Source organism: Bactrocera tryoni, chromosome 5 (genome assembly GCF_016617805.1).
Source record: "Bactrocera tryoni isolate S06 chromosome 5, CSIRO_BtryS06_freeze2, whole genome shotgun sequence".
NCBI classification, from domain to species: Eukaryota; Metazoa; Arthropoda; class Insecta; order Diptera; family Tephritidae; genus Bactrocera; species Bactrocera tryoni.
In genome coordinates, this window is record NC_052503.1 from 15,518,230 (window position 1) to 15,540,005 (window position 21,776).

A 21,776-nucleotide genomic window follows, 5' to 3' on the forward strand; every position below is an offset into this window, starting at 1 on the left:
TGCAATGAAATTGTGCTTAGTGAAGGGGTAATATGTTGCAGTTTACATAAAATGTAAAAACAAATGTTGAACGACATTACTGTGGTGTAGAGAATTCAACATTTTTGCAAGGAGAAGAGTTGTAGACATTTTTAAAACGATTTTATTTAATAGGGATTTAATAGAGTGCTAATAGCATACTTAAGGAAGGGGTAAGGTGTTGATGTTAGCATGGAATGTTAAGAACAGTTACAGGTATGGAGCATTGATGGATCTGTAACAGGAGTACAAGCAAGGGTTAACATTTTTATTAAGAACAAAATTGAAGCAATGTGTTGAAAGTACAATTAGGTAAGGGGTAAGCGTTAAGCAGCATAAACATAATATTTGTTGATGTTAAGTTAACAGAAGGAGTAATAAGAATAAGTTATTGCAGTACTATGCTAAGAGGGCTGTGGACATTTTTGGGTAAGATGGTAAAATGTACAAGTATTGCTGTAAAGGTACAGTTTACAGTTTAGGAAGGGGTCATTTTATGAATTTTTGTTTATGTTAAACTTTAAAATTGTTAACAGGAGGAGTAGTTAATAATTAATGGAGTACTGTTATGAAAAAGCTGTAGACATTTTTAGGTAGTTTGGCAAAATATGTAGCTGTAATGATAAAGTTAAGGAAGGAGTCATTTTATGACATCAATTTACAGTCTAAAAGTGTGTTGCAGGGCTGTCAAGAACTTAGCAGAATGTGGAATGGCTCATCAAGCGTATTCTACACACTTGGTCTAAATGGGTAAATGTCTTTAACGGCGTTTATACTCGAATGGTTTTCAAAAATGAAACGTAAATTTAAAAGAGAAAGAGAAATATGTTAAAATTTACAGAACCCCGTTTATATGTTTCAGAGAATATTTAAGGAAGATTAATACAAACGAATGCACGATTTCTGTAATTCATTACATAGGCTTGAATGGAAATTGCTATGATATTAGTATATCGCCAGACCAATTATTGAAGAGACCTTCGGGAAAATTTTTATTTTAAAAAATAATGAATATCTAGATAAATAAATTGCAGATATTAAAAAATATTATTTACCATAAATTTAGACAACTCAGAATATTCTTTGGCTCTTACACATGAAGCAAGTTTCAAATGTGTTCTCCCTTTTAACATTTTGGGATGTTCTCCAAAATATTCTTCCCCTGTTGCATGTGTCAGCATCTTTCTTAATACTCCAATATTTTATTACCCCAGCAACTACATTGCCTAAAGAATCCCTCTCTCCAATAAAGCAAGCGCCTCTTCTTCAAGTATTTTCATCAATAAACATGCTGTCACTTTAATGCTGGCTTATGCAGAACCACCGCTGTTAACCGTACATTAGCGTATAAAGTGCATTTCCCCTTTTCACAACAGCAAATCTCTACAAACGCACTCACTAATAATTTTTGCATAAACTGGAATCTACAAGACCACCAAATGCACACGCTCCCTGCCGTAGAAGGTGCGCGCTCACTGCAAGCATCACTGCTGCCATACACTACCAACCATTGACCAACCGGCAACGGGTCTCCAAAGGCGCTCTTTTGCTCGCACGCCGCTCTGCGTACATCTCCAATGCGTAGCTGGTACAGCGCTGAGCATGGCGAGCGCATAGCCACCGCGAGTGCTGAGGCGCCTCACAAAAGGCGGAGTTTACAGCGCGGCGCGTATAAATAGCCGTGCTCAGAGCGTGAATAGCCATAACGAGTGTGTTACTCAAAGCGTACGGTAGCAGTTAGAAGCGCGCAAAGCAATTAACGGCAAAATAAAAAAAGTTGAGAAATCGCTAAGTCCAAAAAGAAAAAAATCTCAGCGCCACTTAGAAAAAAATTTCGAGTGTGTGTCAGTGCCAACTACCAATCGAACGCGCCACGTCTGAACGGATTACGGGCGAACAAGCAAACACGCGTTACAGCAATTGAAAAAAATTTTGAAAAACAAACAGCAAATATAAAGTGAATTCAAAATTTGAATTGAAGAAAAAACTGAAAGTGAACATTTGTGAAAATTGTATATAAATAAAAGAAAGTGCGTGGATCCAGAACACATCCACATAGAAAAACGCTAAAGACCCCTCAAAAAAAAAAAACAAATAAATAAAAAAATTTCTGTAAATCAGAAATTTCACTAAAAAAGCACTTCTTTCGTCTAAACCTCGCACACGGCCGCCAACGACGACCGTCGCACAACAAACCGCCAAAATTCTACTAAAAGAACGTAAAGCAGTCATTTCAAAAATGAAATCCCTCACCGCCGTCTGTCAAACAGGTGCCTCCATGCCGCCCATGAATCCAAACGGACGCATCGCTCGCCATGCGCCACAACGCGGCGACGGCGAAAATGCCGAAATGAAAATGTACCTCTCCAAACTCAAGGATCTCGTGCCGTTCATGCCGAAAAATCGCAAACTCTCTAAGCTGGAGATCATCCAGCACGTCATCGACTACATTTGCGATCTGCAAACCGAGCTGGAGGCACATCCCGAGATTGCCAATTTCGATGCGGCCAGCGCGCTAAATATGTCCGACGATTCGGCACACAACACGAGCATGAATAGCGAAGAGAATGAGCAGCGTTTGGCTGAACGCCTATCAGGCGCCGACAGCAGCTATAGCAGTGCCTCATTGCAACAGCAACAACAAATCAGCGCGCTAAACTCCGCCACATCTAGTCCTGCCTTGAGACAGCCGTTGGCTGATCGTCAAGCACCGAACACCATCCTGCCCGGCACCAATATGACAGCTGCTGCTGCCCACACCACAATGGCATTGCACATGCAACAACAACTGCAGCTGCAACAGCAACAGTGGGAGGCACAGATGCTGCAGCAACAACAGCAGCAGCAACAACAAGCGCAGCAAACACAGCAGCAGCAAGCGCAACAGCAACAACAACACCAACAATTGCCCAGCGGCGAAACGGTGAGTTGTTGATTTGGCGTGTCGCAGCAGCAGAAGAATGCTAGTTCTAAGTGTAGTCTATAGGTTGTATAGCACACACACACACATTCACATGCATGTGTGTGTTTCCCGTTTTCGTTAGTTTGGCGGAAATATTGTTTTAAAAAATATGTGAAAATCTGTAATTTATTTAGTTAAGCAGCTGTATCCTATAATTTAAGCAGAAACCTTAATGTAACGCATGTAAAAATGAATATAAACACACACATATATACTGATATATGTATATGAATATGTGTGGAAAAAAATGAAAAAACTAATAATCGTATGAATTGTATAAAATTTTTGTTGTTAAAGACTGTTATAGACATTTAAGTTGGTCGAATAAAATGAAGAAAACATTGACTATTAATTTGAAAAAACAAAAATCACATTTTTTCTTTTCTCAAAAAAAATTTGGACTGGCATCAGGGCAATTAGTTTTTAGTGCAAGTTCTGGGCTTGTTAGAAACTGGAGACTATTTTTAAGGCGAGTATGAAGTCAAATTTTAGTTGGAATACAGAAAATGTTGCAGAAAAGTGCTTAGAATGGAATCAGGGTTGTGGAAATGCGATAAAAATTTATGCTTTGGGCAGGAAAAAACATATGTGTTAGCTGCAATGGAATGAAGGGAGGTTTTTGATTTTCAATATAACATTTTTAATTTTTAATACAACAATATTAGTTTTCACAATAATATATTTTGCTTTGCAAAGTAGTAGACATCAAAATTTGCATGCCATTTTCTTTACAGCTCGCCCTAAAGCTTTTCTAACCTCTCGAAAACTAGAAATGAATATATTTTGTCTATTTGCTGGACAAAATTGTGGTCGGAAAACTCGAGGTGGCTGTGTAATTTATTTATATTTCAAAAAAAGTTTCTTAAAAATGGAAAAAAAATTTTAATTTTTTTAAATTTTAAAACTCTCGAAAACTTGAAATAATTATATTTTATTTAATTACACGTATAATTTTTGCAAGCAAATTTTTTATAGTTTGTTGTTACTATATGTTTTTTATAATATTTGGATAATATAGAGGCAAAATAATAATTTTTTCAAATGCTTAAATTTTGATTTTAAAGTTTTATGGCAACGAAATTTATAATTATGGCCGCAAAAAAATAGATAATCCTTCAAAAAATTATTTTTCTCTTATAAAAACTATTTAGCAGCGTTTCAATTATTTTCGAAATTTATTTTTTGAACAAAAATACATAATTGTACTAAAAAATATAATTAAACAGCGTTGGAACAACCAAATAGTTGTAAACAACTTAAAAAAAATTTGCAAACAAGTTTTAAGTGCCGCAAAATTATTAACGGTTTAATAATTATACCCCAGAAACATGTTGTTATAGAGTATAATAGTTTTGTATTTGAATTATGATTAGCGCTTCTTAAAAACTAAATAAATAGCGTAGTAGCCAAAAAAATAAGGAAAGGCATCTTAAAATTTCTTAAAGTGGTTTTAAGACTAACAAAAATAGCGAGTTAAAGCATATATTAGAAAAATATCATAGATTTTCAATTGACATTTCACACTAACAATATTATTTTTATTTTTTTTAACATATTTTTTCACATTGGGAATAATTGTGAGTTGAAAAAAAATATTCAAAAAAGCTAACTTACTAAAAAGCCTTTATCGGAAGCTTAGTAAAACTTATTATTTATCCGTTTCTTAATTTTTTATAATACTATGATATAAGTAGTTGTTGAAGAAAATGTTTCCTCTCAAGCGTGCATTGTTGAAATCGTCTCCGGAAAAAAATATTTTTTATAGTTTATAATTAGCAAATTTCATTAAAAACCAAAATTTCTCGAAAGCAGAGAAAGTTTTATTTCTATAATTGTTTTAATTTTATATAATAATTTATAATTACTGAAGAAAATATTTTCTCTTAAGTAATTATTTCTGATTTTTAAATTCATCTCCGAAAAATAAATATTTTATTTTTCAATTTCAAAAAATATATATATTTTCTTAATATTTTTTTCTTAATTTTTCTTGCCAATGAAATTTTGAAACAAAGTTATTTGTTTTTTTTTTATATTTTCTTATTGATTTTTCAAAAAAATATATATATTTTTAAATTTTTTTCTTTTTCAAATTTCCCGCCTCGACAGCATTATAGAGCGACAAATAAAATTCTCTTTATTCGTGCAACACACAAACTTTTACTCTTTTCTACATTTTCACCAACATCAACATAATTATTAGTATCACAATTTGATTATTATTGTAATTAGCACCAATATTTTTTATTGTTTTTATTATTATTAATATAAGTTTCATATTTTTTATTTACATAACATATTATTATTATATTCATAATGCTTTTAACATACAAATGAGTCATAAAATATTTCGCTAAGTTGCAAAATACAAACAATAACTGTAGTTCTTCAAGCTTTAAAAATAGTTCCTTCTAAAAGGCATAGTTACTTAGTTTAGTTTCTGCAATATAAGTTAATGAAATTAATAAATAGAAACAGTAAAAAGAAAATATTATCATAAAAGCAAATTAAATTATTTGAAACAATTACTAAATCTTTAATTTTTCCCTTTAACAAAAGCGAAAAAGTTGGAAAAACTTATTTTTAGAGAAGTATAGGTAAGTTAGAAGAATAACAAAAATCCTTTTTAATAACAAAGCAAAACTATTAAACGTTGCAGCAAATTGTTTCAAGCATCTAAAAATAAATTAAAATTTTTACAGAATGTTTCTTAGTGTTTAAATTTAGTTTTGTTACTATTTGAATATTATTTTTCTTTTTCTAAAGTTTTCTAAATATTTTCACTTCTTTATCTTTATTCTTTTAAGTTGCAGCACTAATATAAAATTGAATGTTTGAAATAGGTTGCATGATCTCTAGAACATCCAAAGAAACTAAAAGAAATGTGGGCCAATGAAATTTTTGAAATATTTTTTTTTTAATTTTTTTAATCAATGAAATTTTGGAACAAAAATATTTTTTACTTAATTTTTTTTGATTTTTTCTTAAATTTTTTTTTATCTCATTAATGCAGCTGAACTATAAAGAATGCTTCGCTATTAAATTTAAAAAATATTTTTGTCTTAATTTTTTCTTACCAATGAAATTTTGAAACAAAATTATTTTTTTTTTAATTTTTTTCATTCCTTAAAAATGCAGCTAAACTATAAAAAATGTTTCACTTGTAAACTAAAAAAAATATAAAAAATTTTTGGTGAAAATTACATCAAGCGGAATTTCGGATCAATTAGAATGTTGTTTTCGAAATTCAAAAAAAAAAATTATTATTCAACGCAACCACATATGTATACGAAGGTATTTCAATCTCAGCAGAATCATATTCCCATTTATATTGTTTTTGTTAAGAAATACCCCGAAAACACTACACGCCTCCTTTTAGCATTTGAAAAACATATAAAAACGTAATGAAATAAAAAAAAAAATGGTGAAATACTATGTATAATTGCAGTTTAAGCACCGAATGTTTACTAGAAATCTGTGGGACTCACTTAGAAAAACATATCGTCACTTAAAATGCAAAATAACGTAACATCACCTTTCATAAGTTTATAGGCGAAGGAATAAGGATATGATAGAAGCCACTCATACTGAAACAAAATTTGGGTTTTGGTTATAAAATGGTTATATGTATATTGGTTATATCTCAGAGCGGCAGCTTAAAAATAATAAAAATCAGAAACTTGCAAATCATCCGGTAGGAAGGAGAAGGAAAGAGCAAATTATGCCGCTTAATAAAGTCTGTTTCTAACTCAAACTTTATACTTAGTCGAGCAGGTGGACAAATAGCGAGTAAGAGAGTAATCTCTTTGAGAATTTGAATAAATTATAACTCTCAGTATTCGTTGATCTAAATCAGGGCGCTGAAAACAGAAGTAATATTGAATTTTAAGAGTTTATGACTGGATTTCTACTGAGAAATTATAGGCTTAAGCGGAATCTAATTAGTTTAGTTTAGGAAGTAATTATTTTCACTGTATTTTAAATAGACATCAACTCTGATGGAACCGCATTCGCTGTACAATCAAGTTTCAGCTCACATAAGGCCAATTAGAATTTCTTCGATCTTTATCTTATCAGAATGATAACTCTTGCAACAGGTTATTTTTAATTTTAACGTAAAACTATACATCATTATAAACTTCAACGTGAGCTGAGTCCGCAGGAAAGAGTCATATGGTTGAAGGTTGGTATATTGGATAAGTCTTTAATAAACAAGCTGTAGTGAGATGTTTTAAACAACATCAAATACCAATTACTGATCTACAAGGCCAGAAAAACATCAGAAATTATATTATCTAAATATAACCTAAATTATAATATAGTTTCCTACTAAGGAAACATTAGATTTATATAGAGAATGGCATGGGAAGGATAGAAGAAACGAAATATAATCACCTGTAAAGCCCAACTTGTTTGGTTCACTTCATTCAGATCATCTAAAGCACCGAAAACATTGTGAGCTTTGAAACATTGTCGCTAAAAGAAGCTATTATTATTTCAGATTCTGACATAAAAGATGATAACATGATGATGGGATGCCTTAGAAAGAGATTCTACGAAATGTGTAACTATTTTGTGTTTTACCCATTAAACGTAATAAATCAAGGACTATAGTTAAAATTAGATAATATGATATAGTCTATTTGTGTTTGAGTGAACATATAAATAGAAAAATGAGAAAAAGCTTCGAACGAACGAAAAAGTCCGAAAAAACTTTAAGAAAGTATAGTGGTAAGTTTCACGTGTCCGCAGGTGTACATAGTACTATAGTTCAGCGAAAAACGAGCGACTACATTGATGAAGAATTTTGTTTCGAATCCAAGGATGGAAAAAGAAACCTTCAGCTCTGAAAGTATTTGATGCAGTAACAACTGGTGGCGGCAAAGAATTTGTTGATCACCTCTGTGTTGAAAAAATCAGAACAAGAAGAGTTTTAACACACACCAGTAAGAAGATGAAGCCTCGATTGGAGTAGAGTGAAGTAAAAATTTAAAAAAACATTATATTAGATTAGATTAGTACTCAGAAGTCTAGCATCTAATAGAGAGCTAAAAAAATTAGAAGCACCGCTTTATTTTCTCATCAATATTGCTCTTTCTGAAAGCAGCAGAAAGTCAGTGACGAACTCACGTCTTACAAAAATTTATTATTCAATCGTAGTTAAAAATTTATTACGTCTATGGAAATTACCGAACCGAACAGGTAGAAATGGCTACGCGACGTTCTTGGAAGACAAAAACACAAAAAAAATACAAAACAATAAAAAATTAGATAATTAAATCGTGACACGTCAAGATCACTTCAAACAAGTTTCCAAGACAAGACATACTTATATATGTACATAAATACATACATATATATTTATATATACAAATATACCTAAGTAACTACGGTAATTTTTCGATTTAACTGTATAGCGACCAAAGCGCTCGCAGCGCCGAAGATTTATCCGACACACGTGTGAGCTTAAGCGTTGGCTCAAATTAATCACAACGCGCTTTCTCATACAAAGAATAAGTAGATGGAGCAGTGATAATTAAATATATTTAGAAAAAACCGATTACTTCGATATTTTCAGGTATTTAAGGCAGCTTAGACCACAGTTGGCACTGAAACTAGTTTGCAAAGTTATGATCAAACAACAACAATAGCAATAACAACTAGCGCATAAAGCAGATAACGGATAAGCGCGATCAGGTGTATAATTTGTTGCTATTGTTATTGTTGTTGTTGTCGTTTTATTGAAATTGATGAGCTGACAGCGCGAGTGGAACGAATAGAAGAAAAAATGTGCGCGAACAAGTCTGCGGAGCAATAAAAATTCGTATAATGTGGCAGTGATGCACCAACAAGCACACTAACACACACGTTTGCAAGCATATAAGCATACATATGTATGTAGATACGAATAAAAGCGAACACGTTCGGTCACATGGACGCAAGGGCGCCCATTAATCCGCATAAATACTCAGGTGTATTATTTTTATTAGCAAAAAAAAACATGAAAACAACAACAACAACAACAACAGCAGCAATGCTAATCTTAATAAGTGGCTTGACCAGTTGGAATTGTTTTAGTAGAAGTGTTTTTTCTGTTTTCGGCTAAAAACAAAGTGTCGTTTAATTAAAATTTTTTCTGGGTGAATCGGGGAAAACCCGCTCCTTGGAATTCGAACTGGAGTAGTCCGACAGACAGTCACGCGGGACAAGAGTTGGCAAGTGTACGAGTATGTGGCGTATCCGATTAACGTTTTTGTATGCAAATATAGGTATGTCTGCATGTGTGCGTGTGTGTGTGTGTCGCTGCGCCTAAACACAAATATTTATCTGAAAAAAAAAATTTGTATTGCAAATGAGCTTCGCATTGACGCAGATGACAAATTATAATAAAATGCACATTATAGACACACTCGCACACATTCACACACATTCACACAAACCAATATTCATAAAAAGCGAATTCGATGAAAAAACTTAATTAGAAATAAAAAAATTTGCAAAAAAATTGTAGATGTACATACTTATGTATTGGTGCAATAAAAAGCGTGTAAGCTAGCTAGCAATAAAGCAATAATAATAATAATAGTAAAGAAATTCAGGAACGGCTAAGTTCGGGTATAACCGAACATTTCACACTCTTGCAACTAGCAAGGATTAAAACCAGGGAAGTACCTTCAGGTACATAAAGCTTGTTAGTTACATGAGGTCTAGGGCGAGTTTTCACCCGATTTTATTGCCGACCATCTAGGAACTCGTACGTAAGGAAAACGCATATCAAGTTTCATCAATATATCTTAATTTTTACACAAGTTACAGCTTGCACAGACGGACGGTCGGACAGACAGAAAGTCAACCGAATTTCAAATTTTCCCGTCATCATTTATATATAGATAACCCTATATCTATCTCGCTTAGTTTTAGGTGATACTTACAACCGTTAGGTGCACAAAACAATTGTACTCTGTTTCAACATGTTGAAAGAGTATAATTAAGTTATAGTAACCAGAGCAAAAAATTACCAGACAGAACTCCTAGGTATCGATTGAAAAAACCGTTGGAAATCGACAAAATGCCTTGTGTCTACCACAAATTTATTGTGGCCGCTAATAATCCAATTCCTGCCAGTTCGCCGTGTTCGAAAAAGTATGGCAATCGAGATACTTCAACCTTACTCTGGCGAAAGCTGGGACAAGTTGCGTCCTACAAAATCTTTAGCCTCACCATGTGAGTGAAAATGGGGTAGTCTCCAGTTAGGAAATTGCGACGATGTTAGACTTGCTAAGATGTAGCAGTTCAATGGACCTTTTATGTTCTCCTCTCGACCAGAAAGCTTTCGCAAACCCACACCGCTGATTGCTGACCAAAATTTGATTTGAATTAGAGCCACCGCCCGACTGCAAGAAATCAGGGGAACCTCTGCTCGTTCTCATCCTAATGTGACTTGGGTTAGGATGCCCTTTCTTGCAAGCTCATCGACTTTGCAACTTACGACGATTCTGCTATGGCCAGGCACGCAGACGACATGGTCCGGCACTCGAAGTGTCAATTAAAAAAACCATAAATTCGGTTTGGAAAATTATTTTTATTTATTTTAAAGTACAAAACGTGTGAAAATAATCATAAATTCAGGACCTATTCATTTTTGCACGATATGACCAACTTTTGATATATTATGGCCTTGAGGCGGTCAAAAAACGAATCGCAAGGTGCGCGAATGTGACTTGCCGGTATTTTGGCCCACTCACGGACAATGGCTTTCTTCAGCATCTCGAGACTGGTGTATTTTTTACTTCGGACCTTGCTCTTCAAAACGGCACAGAGTGAATAATCCATTGGATTCGCATCTGGTGAATTCGAGCGCCATTGTGTGGTCGTAAAAAGGTTCGGAACGTTGTTTTTCAGCCATTCTTGATTCACTCGCGCTTTGTGAAACGGTGCTGAGTCTTGTTGAAACGTCCATGGTTTGCGACCGAAATGTTTGTTTGCCCACGCCTTCAAAGCAGCCTCCAGAACACTTTCCCGATAATATGTCGCATTTGCTTTGACGCCAGGCTCGATGAAAACAATTGGAGAGCGCCTATCTGCGGTGAAAGCGGCCCAAACCATTATTTGTGGCTGGTGCTGCCGCCTGGTGGCCAACCGATGACTTAGATTCTCGTATGAACGGTCGACCAAGTAAACCCTATCCTTTTGAGAGTTTACGAATTGCTCAATTGGAAAAATTGTTTCGTCAGAAAACACAATGTTCGGAATTTGACCGCCTTTGGCCAAGCGAAGCAACTGCTTCGCGCTCTCAAGTCTTACTTGTTGCTGCTTCGGTGTGAGATCATGGGCCTTTTGGAACTTGTAAGGCTTGACCTTGAGCTCATTTTTCAATATGCGTCGGATGCTGCGGCCGGATATTTTCAGTTCTTTAGCCATTTGATTGGCACTTCGTCGTGGATTTCGCTCAAGTCGTTCCTTCACTTTCTGAACCATCTCACGTGACGTTGCAGTCTTTTGATGACCACCTTCATGGCGTTTTGCGATGCTACCAGTATCATTGTAACGAGTGATGGTGCGATAAACAAAAACTTTATTCACATTAAGGTGTTTGAGCTCACGAACAATTGCTGGCTGTGATTTTCCAGCTAAATATAAAGCAGTCAAACTATTACTTTTGAATTCCATCGCTGATCATTTATTTTTGCGTTCACTTTTGGCAAAACGCTTTTATACACTTGTGAACAATACTCCGAACTGTCATTCAGCAAATTTATAAACAGCTGATTCCAGTGCGACAGCTGTACGAACGGTCTGAAGTTGGTTACACTGGAGTGCCGAACCCTGTAGTTTATTATAGAAGTAGCTTGATGCTACTGCTAGTGAGGATGCACTCTTTAATTATGTTTGAGCTCATTGTCAGCAAGCGCAAGGCCTGTATAGTAGCTCTGGAGTGAATGCATACCTCTCTAAAAGGAGCCGCATTTCGTGGAAATACAACTGCTGCTACCTTGATGGCTGCTACTTCTGCTTGAAAGACTGGACTAGTGGTCTAGCAGACTGAAACAAGAATTGATAGAGAGCTTCCGACAGAAGGCTCTCCCCTCCACTTGAGATTAGATCCTTCCTAATAGCTCCAGCTTTAAAACATAATGAGGCAATTAATGCCTTCCTCAACCTCTCCTCAACATTGGGTTTTCATACTAGCTTTCTATCGTACCCGATCGTCTTCGGTTCACGTTGTTGTAAGTCATCCACTTTTTATCTGCAGTAGTCCATCTGCTTTAGAAATGGATCGTTTGTGTCGCGGTTCAGCAGTGATTGGAAATGGGAATTCGGTCCATGAGGTTTTTTGCTTTAATATGTTCCAAATGGTTTTCTGTGCAAGGTTTAACTCCTGGAAGATAGGAATAGTGCTTATATGACAGTCAAAGATTTACGTTATTTTATCGGCTTTCCAAAACATGGTGCCTCTTTGAATGGCTTGTGTTATCGAAGAGAAAATGAAATATGGTGTATTTTCTCTTTGCTGCTGAGCATTTTTGACACGCGCTCTAATAATACTGAGTCAAGCAATGAAATAACTGTTTAGAAAGGCTTATTCGTCTAAGGAATTGGCAAAATAATGAATTTCTGGTTTTTTACTAGATCTAGATACTTACAATTTATGGGGTCTCCGACACTATCTTCTGGGTGTTAGAGGCCTCTTGTACAACTTCATATTCCCTGTTCTGGGTATAAATATTGATGTTTTACTATCAATGCATACTTTTCTATGATATATTTAGAAACATAGAAGTTGATTTCAGCAGCGTCGGGTTCTCTGACTGGTTTTCTCAAAGACAATAACTGAGAATAAAATATTTTTGGAGCAAATTGGGATAGTTTTTCCTATAACTTAAAAAAATTATCAAAGAACTATTTAATTACTTCAATTCAAACATATGAACAATAATTAATTGCAACTTAACGGAGAAAAACACAAAAGTTTAGCAATCAAAATGAAGCTTAAGTGCTGAAATCCGCCAAAAAACGTCGAATTAGCGCCACTTTGTCGAATGACCAAGTGCAAAGTGCCACCAAATCAACAAACATACACATACATACATACATACATATACGATAGAAATCTAGTACATGCAACACTAGTGACGCCAAGGTGTCAAGCACTTTGAAGAGCGCTAAAAAAGCGCAACAAATCAACGAACGATGGACAATGAAGCAGCGAAAAAAGCAAAGAAAAAGCGAAACAAAACAGCTTGCACGAGTATGTGTGTGTGTGTGTGCGGTTGTGAAACACTTTTCAAAGCATTTACAATGACCTCATTTCTATGCAATACAAATGCAAAAACACACAACGACAACAACAATAACAAACACATTTTCAGCAATTATTCAAAACAAAAAGGAGCAACAACAACATCAGCAGCAAAAAAGGCAACAAATGTTAAATCTAAGCGCACAACATTTGCACGCAATTTATTTGCAACAACAACAGCGCCAATGTACGCAATATGTTAATTTATGCCAACATACATTTGTACATACATATGTACATACATATGTAAGTATCTACAGTAATGTATGTGGCTAAGAGTCCGGTATATAGATGCGCTGTGTGTGTGTGTGATTGCATAAAGAAGGGAATTTTCATATCAACACGCAGTACATACATATTTACACACAGTCTTACAAGCCACGTGGCCACCCGGGAAGCCTACTTGCGGTGCCGCTTACGAAAGCGCTTGTAACGGTGACTTCAAGCTGAAAATTGCAGTTTTTGGAAAAAAAGTGAAAATCATTAAGCTGCGAAAATGCTAAAAAACAAGCCTAACTCACTTTCTACGCGCGGAAGCTAAGCTTTGTTGTTGTAATTCTTTTTTATCTTCGAATTAATGATTTTTCTTAAGTTTATTGTTTGCTTTAAGTAATTTCCATTTTTTATTCGCGAACTTTTTGGTACAATTATACGAAAGCCGTTCCGACGTGGAAGCATTTTCACCACCAGATATTAGGGTGCTCCTTATTCATACCAAAATTTCTAATTGTACTCTGTACGGGGTATACTAAGTTAGCTGTGAAGTTTGTAACACCCAGAAGGATACGCCGGATATCCTATAAAATACTAGTACATATATACAGTGAAATCCGGACACTCACCATCGCAGTTTGGCTAAGAGAGTTGTCCATGTATGGGGGTGTGGCAAAAACAACTGTTTAAAGTGCATTCTTGATTTTAGAAGCTGCAACTAAAAACTATATTTTTATTGAACTAATAAATGCACCGTATCTTGCGTTGGTTGCTTGCTGTGAAATATTGTCCGTTTATCAGAGATTTTTGGATGAAATTTGAAGGAAATATTATCCAAATTGTGCCCGTATCCGGTCATTAGAACCTTTTTATGTGCGGTTGTAGTGATTGGCTTTATTTTAAAATATTAATGAAAACTTTGAGTTCATGAAATTTGTCAAGTTATGGCCGATGTCCGGCTATGAGGACTGTTCGCAATGTAGAATTTCACTCTACATATGTATGTATGTATGTACATGTACTTGCGTGTGAGGAGTTAAGTCGATTTAAACATACATATGTACATTAACTAGTCCCTCAGCTTTTGAGATATCGATCTGAAATTTTGCACACGTTCTTTTCTTCCCAAGAAGCTACTCATTTCATCAGCTGATTGCGGTGAAAAAAACTAAAAAAAACAGCCGAAATTGGTAAATCTATGCCGTGTAGCAAATAAATTATTTTCTTTTTTTTATTAATTTTTCGTAATTTATCTTATTTTATTATCTTTTGCCAACTCCTAAATAAACCATTTCATTAAAAGTAGCTGCATTCAAAATATTTCAACGCAAATGTGTTATTTTTGACAAATTACTTTACTTTGACTAATTTGATTTTATGAATATCTAACAAATTTTTTAATGGAAAATAAAAACAAATTATTTTAAATATTTTTTAAAAATTTATATCAAAATTATAATTAATTTATTTATTTTACTTTTAATTATTTAAAATGTAATTATTTTTTTAGCGAAAAATTAAAATAATTTATATTTAATTAAATTACTTAATTAATTTTAAAATTTTACACATAAATAAATTTATAAAATTTAAGTAAAACCATTTGAACTAATTAACATAAAATAAATAAATTAATTTTTATATAAGTTTTAGTTAATTTTATGATTATTTTTACTTATATAATCTAATTAAAATTTTTTTATCAAGAAAAGCAATTTTTGTGAAAAAAAGATTAGTTAATTTTTAATGAAAAATAAAAGTAATTAATTTTTATAAATTTATTTTATTTAATAATTTTTTTTAAATTTTTTGGCATAAGATTTTTATATATTAAAATGTTTTTATTAATTTTATTATTTGTTTAAATTTTTTTCAGAAAATATAAAATAATTAATTTTTATACATTTATTTACGTGTAAAATTTTTGATGTAGCCAATTGTTTAGTTAATTTTATGTTTATTTTTTTTATATACATACATATAATCTAATTAATTTTTTTTTAATAAAAAAAAACACAATTTAAAAAAAAAATAATTTTAATTGATTCTTGTAAAATAATTGTATTATTGTTTCTCTTTTAAACTTCATCCAATTAGTGTTTTAAATAAAAAAAATAGTTTTCATAATTAGTGTGATTAATTTTTTTCTGCTATAATAAATTGTATTTATTGATTTTTGAATTATTTTTAAACTCATGCTGTTAATTTCTTATTGTGAAATTTATTTTTTTATTTTTTTATACAAATTTCATTTTATAATTTTTTCTATTTGTTTAAGTCTCAAGTAATTATTTTAATGAAAAATGGATTTGATTAACTTTCATTAATTTCTTTTGTTATAATTAATTTCTAATTAATTTTTTAAATTCATTTTATTATTATTTCTAATTAATTTTTTCAATGAAAAATATACACATTTAAATTAAATTTTATAAATTAGATAAATAGGTATGTATGTATGTATATAAGTTTGTTATTATTTGCATTTAATTTAACTGATGATGTATTTACATACATACATACATATGTACATACATACATACCTACATACATACATATGTATACATCTAACGCGTTTACAATATTTTAAAGGAATTGTTGTGGAATATTCATTTGTCACTTTGCATAATAATAAGTGTGTGTGCCTGTGTTGATAACCTAGTATATTTATTGCTGTTTTCAACCGAATTACACTTGTATTTATTTAATTTTATTTAACAATAAATTTATAACGCATCAGTGTTCCACGAAATTTATTGGCTTCGAAACGGTTTTGTTGTTTTTTGTGTTCGCTGGCCAGGCCTGCCGTCACTCATCTTCGCAATGCGCAAACATACTTTTGTGCACACACACACACGCACACAGCCACAAGTGAGCATATATTAACTTGGCGTGTTGTTTTTGTTGTGATTATACATATCACTGTACCTATATTCGTTTCAACTGCTGTTTTTATTAATTTAGTTGCTGTCAATTATTGTTGTTGCGCATACAATGCGCTAGCAATATTGCTATAGTGCTGTTGTTGTTGTTCGTGTTGATGATGTTTCAAAACGAACACCTGCAGATACTTAAAAAATTAGTTTCAGACATTTGCGGCTGCTGTGAATATTGCTTGTGGGTTTGTTGTTGTTGTTGTTGCAATGTATAAGCGTTTTTGGTTGAGTTTTATTTATATTCGCGCATCCCACAAACCCACAAAAAACCGAAACGACGCAAAGTGAGATGAGACGACACGATTTCATTTGCAAGCACACACACATACAAACATATGTATGTATGTATTCATGACCACATAACTTTGTATACTTGTGTGTTTTTATATAATACTAAATGACTTTTTATGAAAAACGGTAAATAACAACGCGCAACGGCAATTAAGTGGTGAAAGAGGGGGAAGGGTGGGGAAGGGAAAGTACGAGCTGGAAATAAACCACTGAATATACATACATACATACATGTGTATGTACTGTATGTATGAGTGTGAAGTGGAGCTTAGCTGCCAGTCAGTCGAGGTAAACAGGTAGTCGCTTAGGGTCGCTCATTGTAGGGCAGGCGGTCGCACAGTTATACCGACCAAACCCGCCGCCGAGCGATTTTATGCGCCACAGTTATTATTAAATTTGCCGTATTTAATTTATTTGTCGCTTTTTATAGTCATTTTCGTCACACAGAAACACACACACACATACACACTAACACTAACATGTCAGAAGCCAGTCTCAAGCTGAGTGAGGCTCAAAACTCCTCAGCTGTGATTTGTTTGCTGAATTTCACTCAACGCCGCTTTTGTTCAAGTATAAGTATTTCACTGTTGAAGAATGTGTGTATGTACTTATGTGTGTGTGCCCGTTAGCAGTAATATAGAGCCTAAAACGCATTAACATTTGCTGTAACGAGTTTTGACAAGTCGTAACTTGTGCGCCGCGAATGCCACCTGCAAGAGTGTCTGCGGCCATTACGGCGCGGCGCTGTGTGCGTCATCCGAGCGCTTTTGTGTTCGTGTCTGACTCAAGTGCACCTGTACTAAAATTGTATTTGTATTTATTTAATGCTAATTTGTTTGTCATGGAACGGCCATTAAATTGTCGCAAAATTTTCGGTACATTATTGTTATTGTTTTTGAGTAGATATCCACATCCATACATACATACTTACTTATGTACATACTCACATACTTAAGTATGTATGTACATAGGAGTATGCTTATCGGCCTATAAATACTTATGTATGTACATATTTTTACAAAATTTATTTTGATGCGCAATAATATTTTATGCTTTTTATATTTCTTTTGAAAGAGCTTTTTTTAATTTTATAATTGTAACTTATCTGAGACAAATTTAGCTATCTGAAAGTGTTTCAATTGGTGCCATAAAAAAGTTTGACATACATTTTCTCCAGTCTGCTGAACGGCAGTGAAAATGTGACACCTGAAGATGGCGAACCCAATTCCCCAATCGATGACCATGGAGCAGACGTTCCATTGCCCGACCATGAGGAAGTTCGAATAGCAATCACCCACCTAAAAAGAACAAAGTGGCAGGGGCCGATAGATTACCGACCAAGCTATTCAAACACGGCGGCGAAGAACGGACAGGGTGCATGCATCAGATTTTTTGCAAGATATGGTCGGATGAAAGCATGCCCAACGATTGGAACTTAAGTGTGCTCTGCCAAATCCAAAAAACGGTTACCCCAAAATCTGCGTCAATTACCGTGGGATAAGCCTTCTTAATATGGCATATAAGGTCTTAGCGAGTTAAGTGTGTAAAAGACTGCAGCCCACCTCTTGGAAAAGACCCATAAAAAAGGACTGACACACACCACCTCTAAAGGCGCCTTCGACAGCACGAAAAGGAATTATCTATAGCGCTATGTACAAACCTCGTATCCTCGCAAAGCTAATACGGCCGAGTAATGTGAGGTTGAGCAAGACCAAAATCTCCGCATGGATCGGTAAGGACCTATCCGTGGCGTTCCATATCAGGACAGGTTTTAAACTAGAAGACTGAGCGTAGAGCTAGAGAAGGTACAAACTGCTATAAGAGTGTACCACTGCTGGCGTACGCCGATAAAATTGATATCATTGGCCTCAATAACCGCACCGTTATAAGCGTATGAGTCTGCTTGTGAACGAGGCAAGACGAGATATCTCCTGTTATCAAACAAACAGACTTCGAATTAACGACTTAGCTCAAATCTCACTGTTAGTAGTCATAACTTCGACGTTTCGTCCATCTTGGAACCAGAATGTCTCTTGCCAACAGGTGCTACTTTGGACTGAGTAGGCAATTGAGAAGTAAAGTCCTCTCTCGACGAACAAAGACCAAACTCTACAAGTACCTCATCATTCTCGCCCTGCTATATGGTGCAGAGGCATGAACATTGACATCCTCTGATGAATCGGCCTTAGGAGTGTTCGAATGAACGGTTTTGCGGAAGATTTTTGGTTCTGTGCTGTACGAGATACATACCTACATACATACTTATGTATGTATACCGCGACATTGACATAATTCAGCGATGTTGTCCGGATGGAAGAGAGCACTTCAGCTTAGAAGGTTTTCGATTCAGCACCCGCCGGTGGAATGTGGCGAAGGGTATGGCTGAACTTTGTATCTCGAGTTGGCGCTAAATAGCGACAAAAAAGACAACTGGCGCGTTATTGTTAACTCGGCTATAACCTGCGTCGGTCTGGGGTGTTTAAATCTCCCATATTTCAATTTCAGTTAAATGAGCTCTACAGAGGAATATATCTTGACTTACTTAATTCCAATTAACAATTATTAATAGCATATAAAACTTCAACTTTCAAAGGTCGAATTTTTTCTCGAAATACACCCGATTTTCGAGAATTAAAATTTGAGCATATTTTACGATTATTGTTTCTTTTACACACAAAACCTTAAGCTTTTAAAAGAAGCACCATTACCAACTTCATATATTAATATGTATGTATGTATGTACTTCATCCACTATAGTATGTACTAAACACCTGTTTCGGTTGCTAAAAGGCAATGCGATTTTGATTATCTCCAGAAGTCCAGCATTATTTTCGCCCAAATCAAGACGCCAAATTGAGTATTCCCAAAGAATTCTAGTACTCTTCTGCGCCGCCCATGATCACATACAACAACAAAGCAAACAACTACAAATGTACATATGTATATACAAATAAACATACGCATTTATGCCTAATAACGGCATTGCTCCGCATTGTGCTCCAGTTTGCTCTCATTTTATTATTCATAATTCTTAATTGAATAACTAATCCAATTAACCGCAATGGGGGTCATAAAAAACACCTCTATGGCACAGCAATGAGGGGGCATAATACAAAGCATGAGCAGAACACAAAATGGTACAAAAACAAATTTTCTTTTCATACGCACAGCACTTGTTTTTCTTTTGGAGGAAGTGTGTATGGATGTAGCTGTGTGTTTGTATGTATGTATGTATGTGTGTGTGTGTCAGCCACTTGCATGTGGTCGGTTATAAAAAGTCACCCCCACCAGAAGACGGTGTTCCACGCGCTTTTGAATATGTACATACTTACATAAATAGTACATACGTATCTATGTTGTATGTGTGTGCGTGAGCTAGAATATTTGTTTGCATGTGTATGTGTGTGCTTCATATCTATTTTGTATAAGTACATACATATGGTCTGGGACATATTTGTTAGCACTAACAAATTGTAACATAAGCAACAACAAAGCGACTAGAGGTCTCTTGTTTAGCAACAACAACAAAAACAACGACAATAACAACAAGAACAACAACAATATTTCATGCACTTGTTTGTGCCTCTGTTTATTTAGTGAAAAGATGAGCTATGCAATATAAAAGTAGAAACAACAAAAATTTTAAGCATTTGCATGCCAACAACAACAACAACAATAAAACTCACTGTGCTTGCAAACAACTTTCATACATATGTATGTGTGTGTGAACCTACATTTTCCGTCGCTGGGAGTCCAAAAATTATAATATTTATCTTCATACATACATACATGTACATATGTATATGTGCGCGAGTTATTGTGACCAACACACAGCTGCGTGACAGATAATCGCGGTGCAAACACGTGCACATCGTAAACAACTTTACGCGCAAGCAAAAACAATTGCAGGCACTCGCACATACATATGTATGTAGTAGATGTATACACTCGTACGTATGTTTGTATGCACGCACTGTTCTCTCTACTCAGTCTAAAAGCAAAAGTCGACTATTCTTAGCACAGTCTATGCATGCTATCACCACCACTAGGCGATAATAAGCGATCTTAGAATTTATATGCACTTGTTATTGTACTTATGTATGTATGTATGTATGTATGAATGTATGGGTGTATGTATGTAAATAAAGAAATTTGCTTATACTAATTATATGCACGTCAATTTGTTTTTAATTAAAGTTATTGACGATGCTCTTCCTCATGCATTTGTACATTTGTATACCCTACACACTTCGAAAAAATATTTTTTTAAAAATTTCAGAAAATTCCAGAGCAAAAATTAGTAAGACTTTTTAATTTAAATTTCGCGCGAACAATCATTCGTTGAAATATTTTATAGAGGAATATATGTATGTACATATGTATATGTAGATAAGGACGGAGGGACTAGTCAAAATTTTCTTACTTGGCAAAATGGCGACTCTCAAAAATATCGGTTTTTGTGAAAAATTTACACTTCAGTGCAGTTTGAAAATCGAAATTATTATCACATCTATCATCATCATACTGAAGGAAGGTCCACAACCCGTCTTCGAAGGTGAATTGGAGACGTTTTTCGATGAGCATCTGTGTCAAAGCAAGAAGGGCTTGCTTCAGCATTGGGAATCACCCGCCAAACCATTTCAAAGTGACTACATGCATTGGAAATGAAAAAGAAACAAGGAACTTGGGTTGCTTATGATTTGAAACCTTTTAATAATTGCTCCTACACCAAAAAAGAAAAGGGTTTCTTCTTCGAATCGAAACTGGAGATGAAAAGTCGATTCATTACAGCAATCTAAAGGAAAGAAAGTCATGTCGACATCGCTGCCTCGTTCGAATATTCACGCTGCCAAAGTTATTCTATAAACATATGTATTTGGTGTGACCAGGCCGACGTTATTAAGAGCTACTATAACCACACGAAACTATCGATGGGGAACGGTATCGATTGATGCGATTGAGCCGAGCACTGCACGAAAAGCGGTCTCAATACCAGGAGAGGCACGAACAAGTGATTTTGCTGCATGATAATGTTTCGACTCATATCGCCAAACCG

At 34.4% G+C, this 21,776-nt stretch overlaps 1 protein-coding gene across 1 annotated transcript; it reads left to right on the plus strand.

Moving 5' to 3' along the window:
* Positions 1–1,714: 1,714 nt before the first annotated feature.
* LOC120778232 (protein extra-macrochaetae) lies at positions 1,715–3,348 on the plus strand. Its single transcript, XM_040109990.1, has one exon. The coding sequence runs from the start codon at positions 2,258–2,260 to the stop codon at positions 2,951–2,953; it is 696 nt and encodes a 231-aa protein (XP_039965924.1). The 5' UTR covers positions 1,715–2,257; the 3' UTR covers positions 2,954–3,348.
* The last annotated feature ends 18,428 nt before the right edge of the window (positions 3,349–21,776 follow it).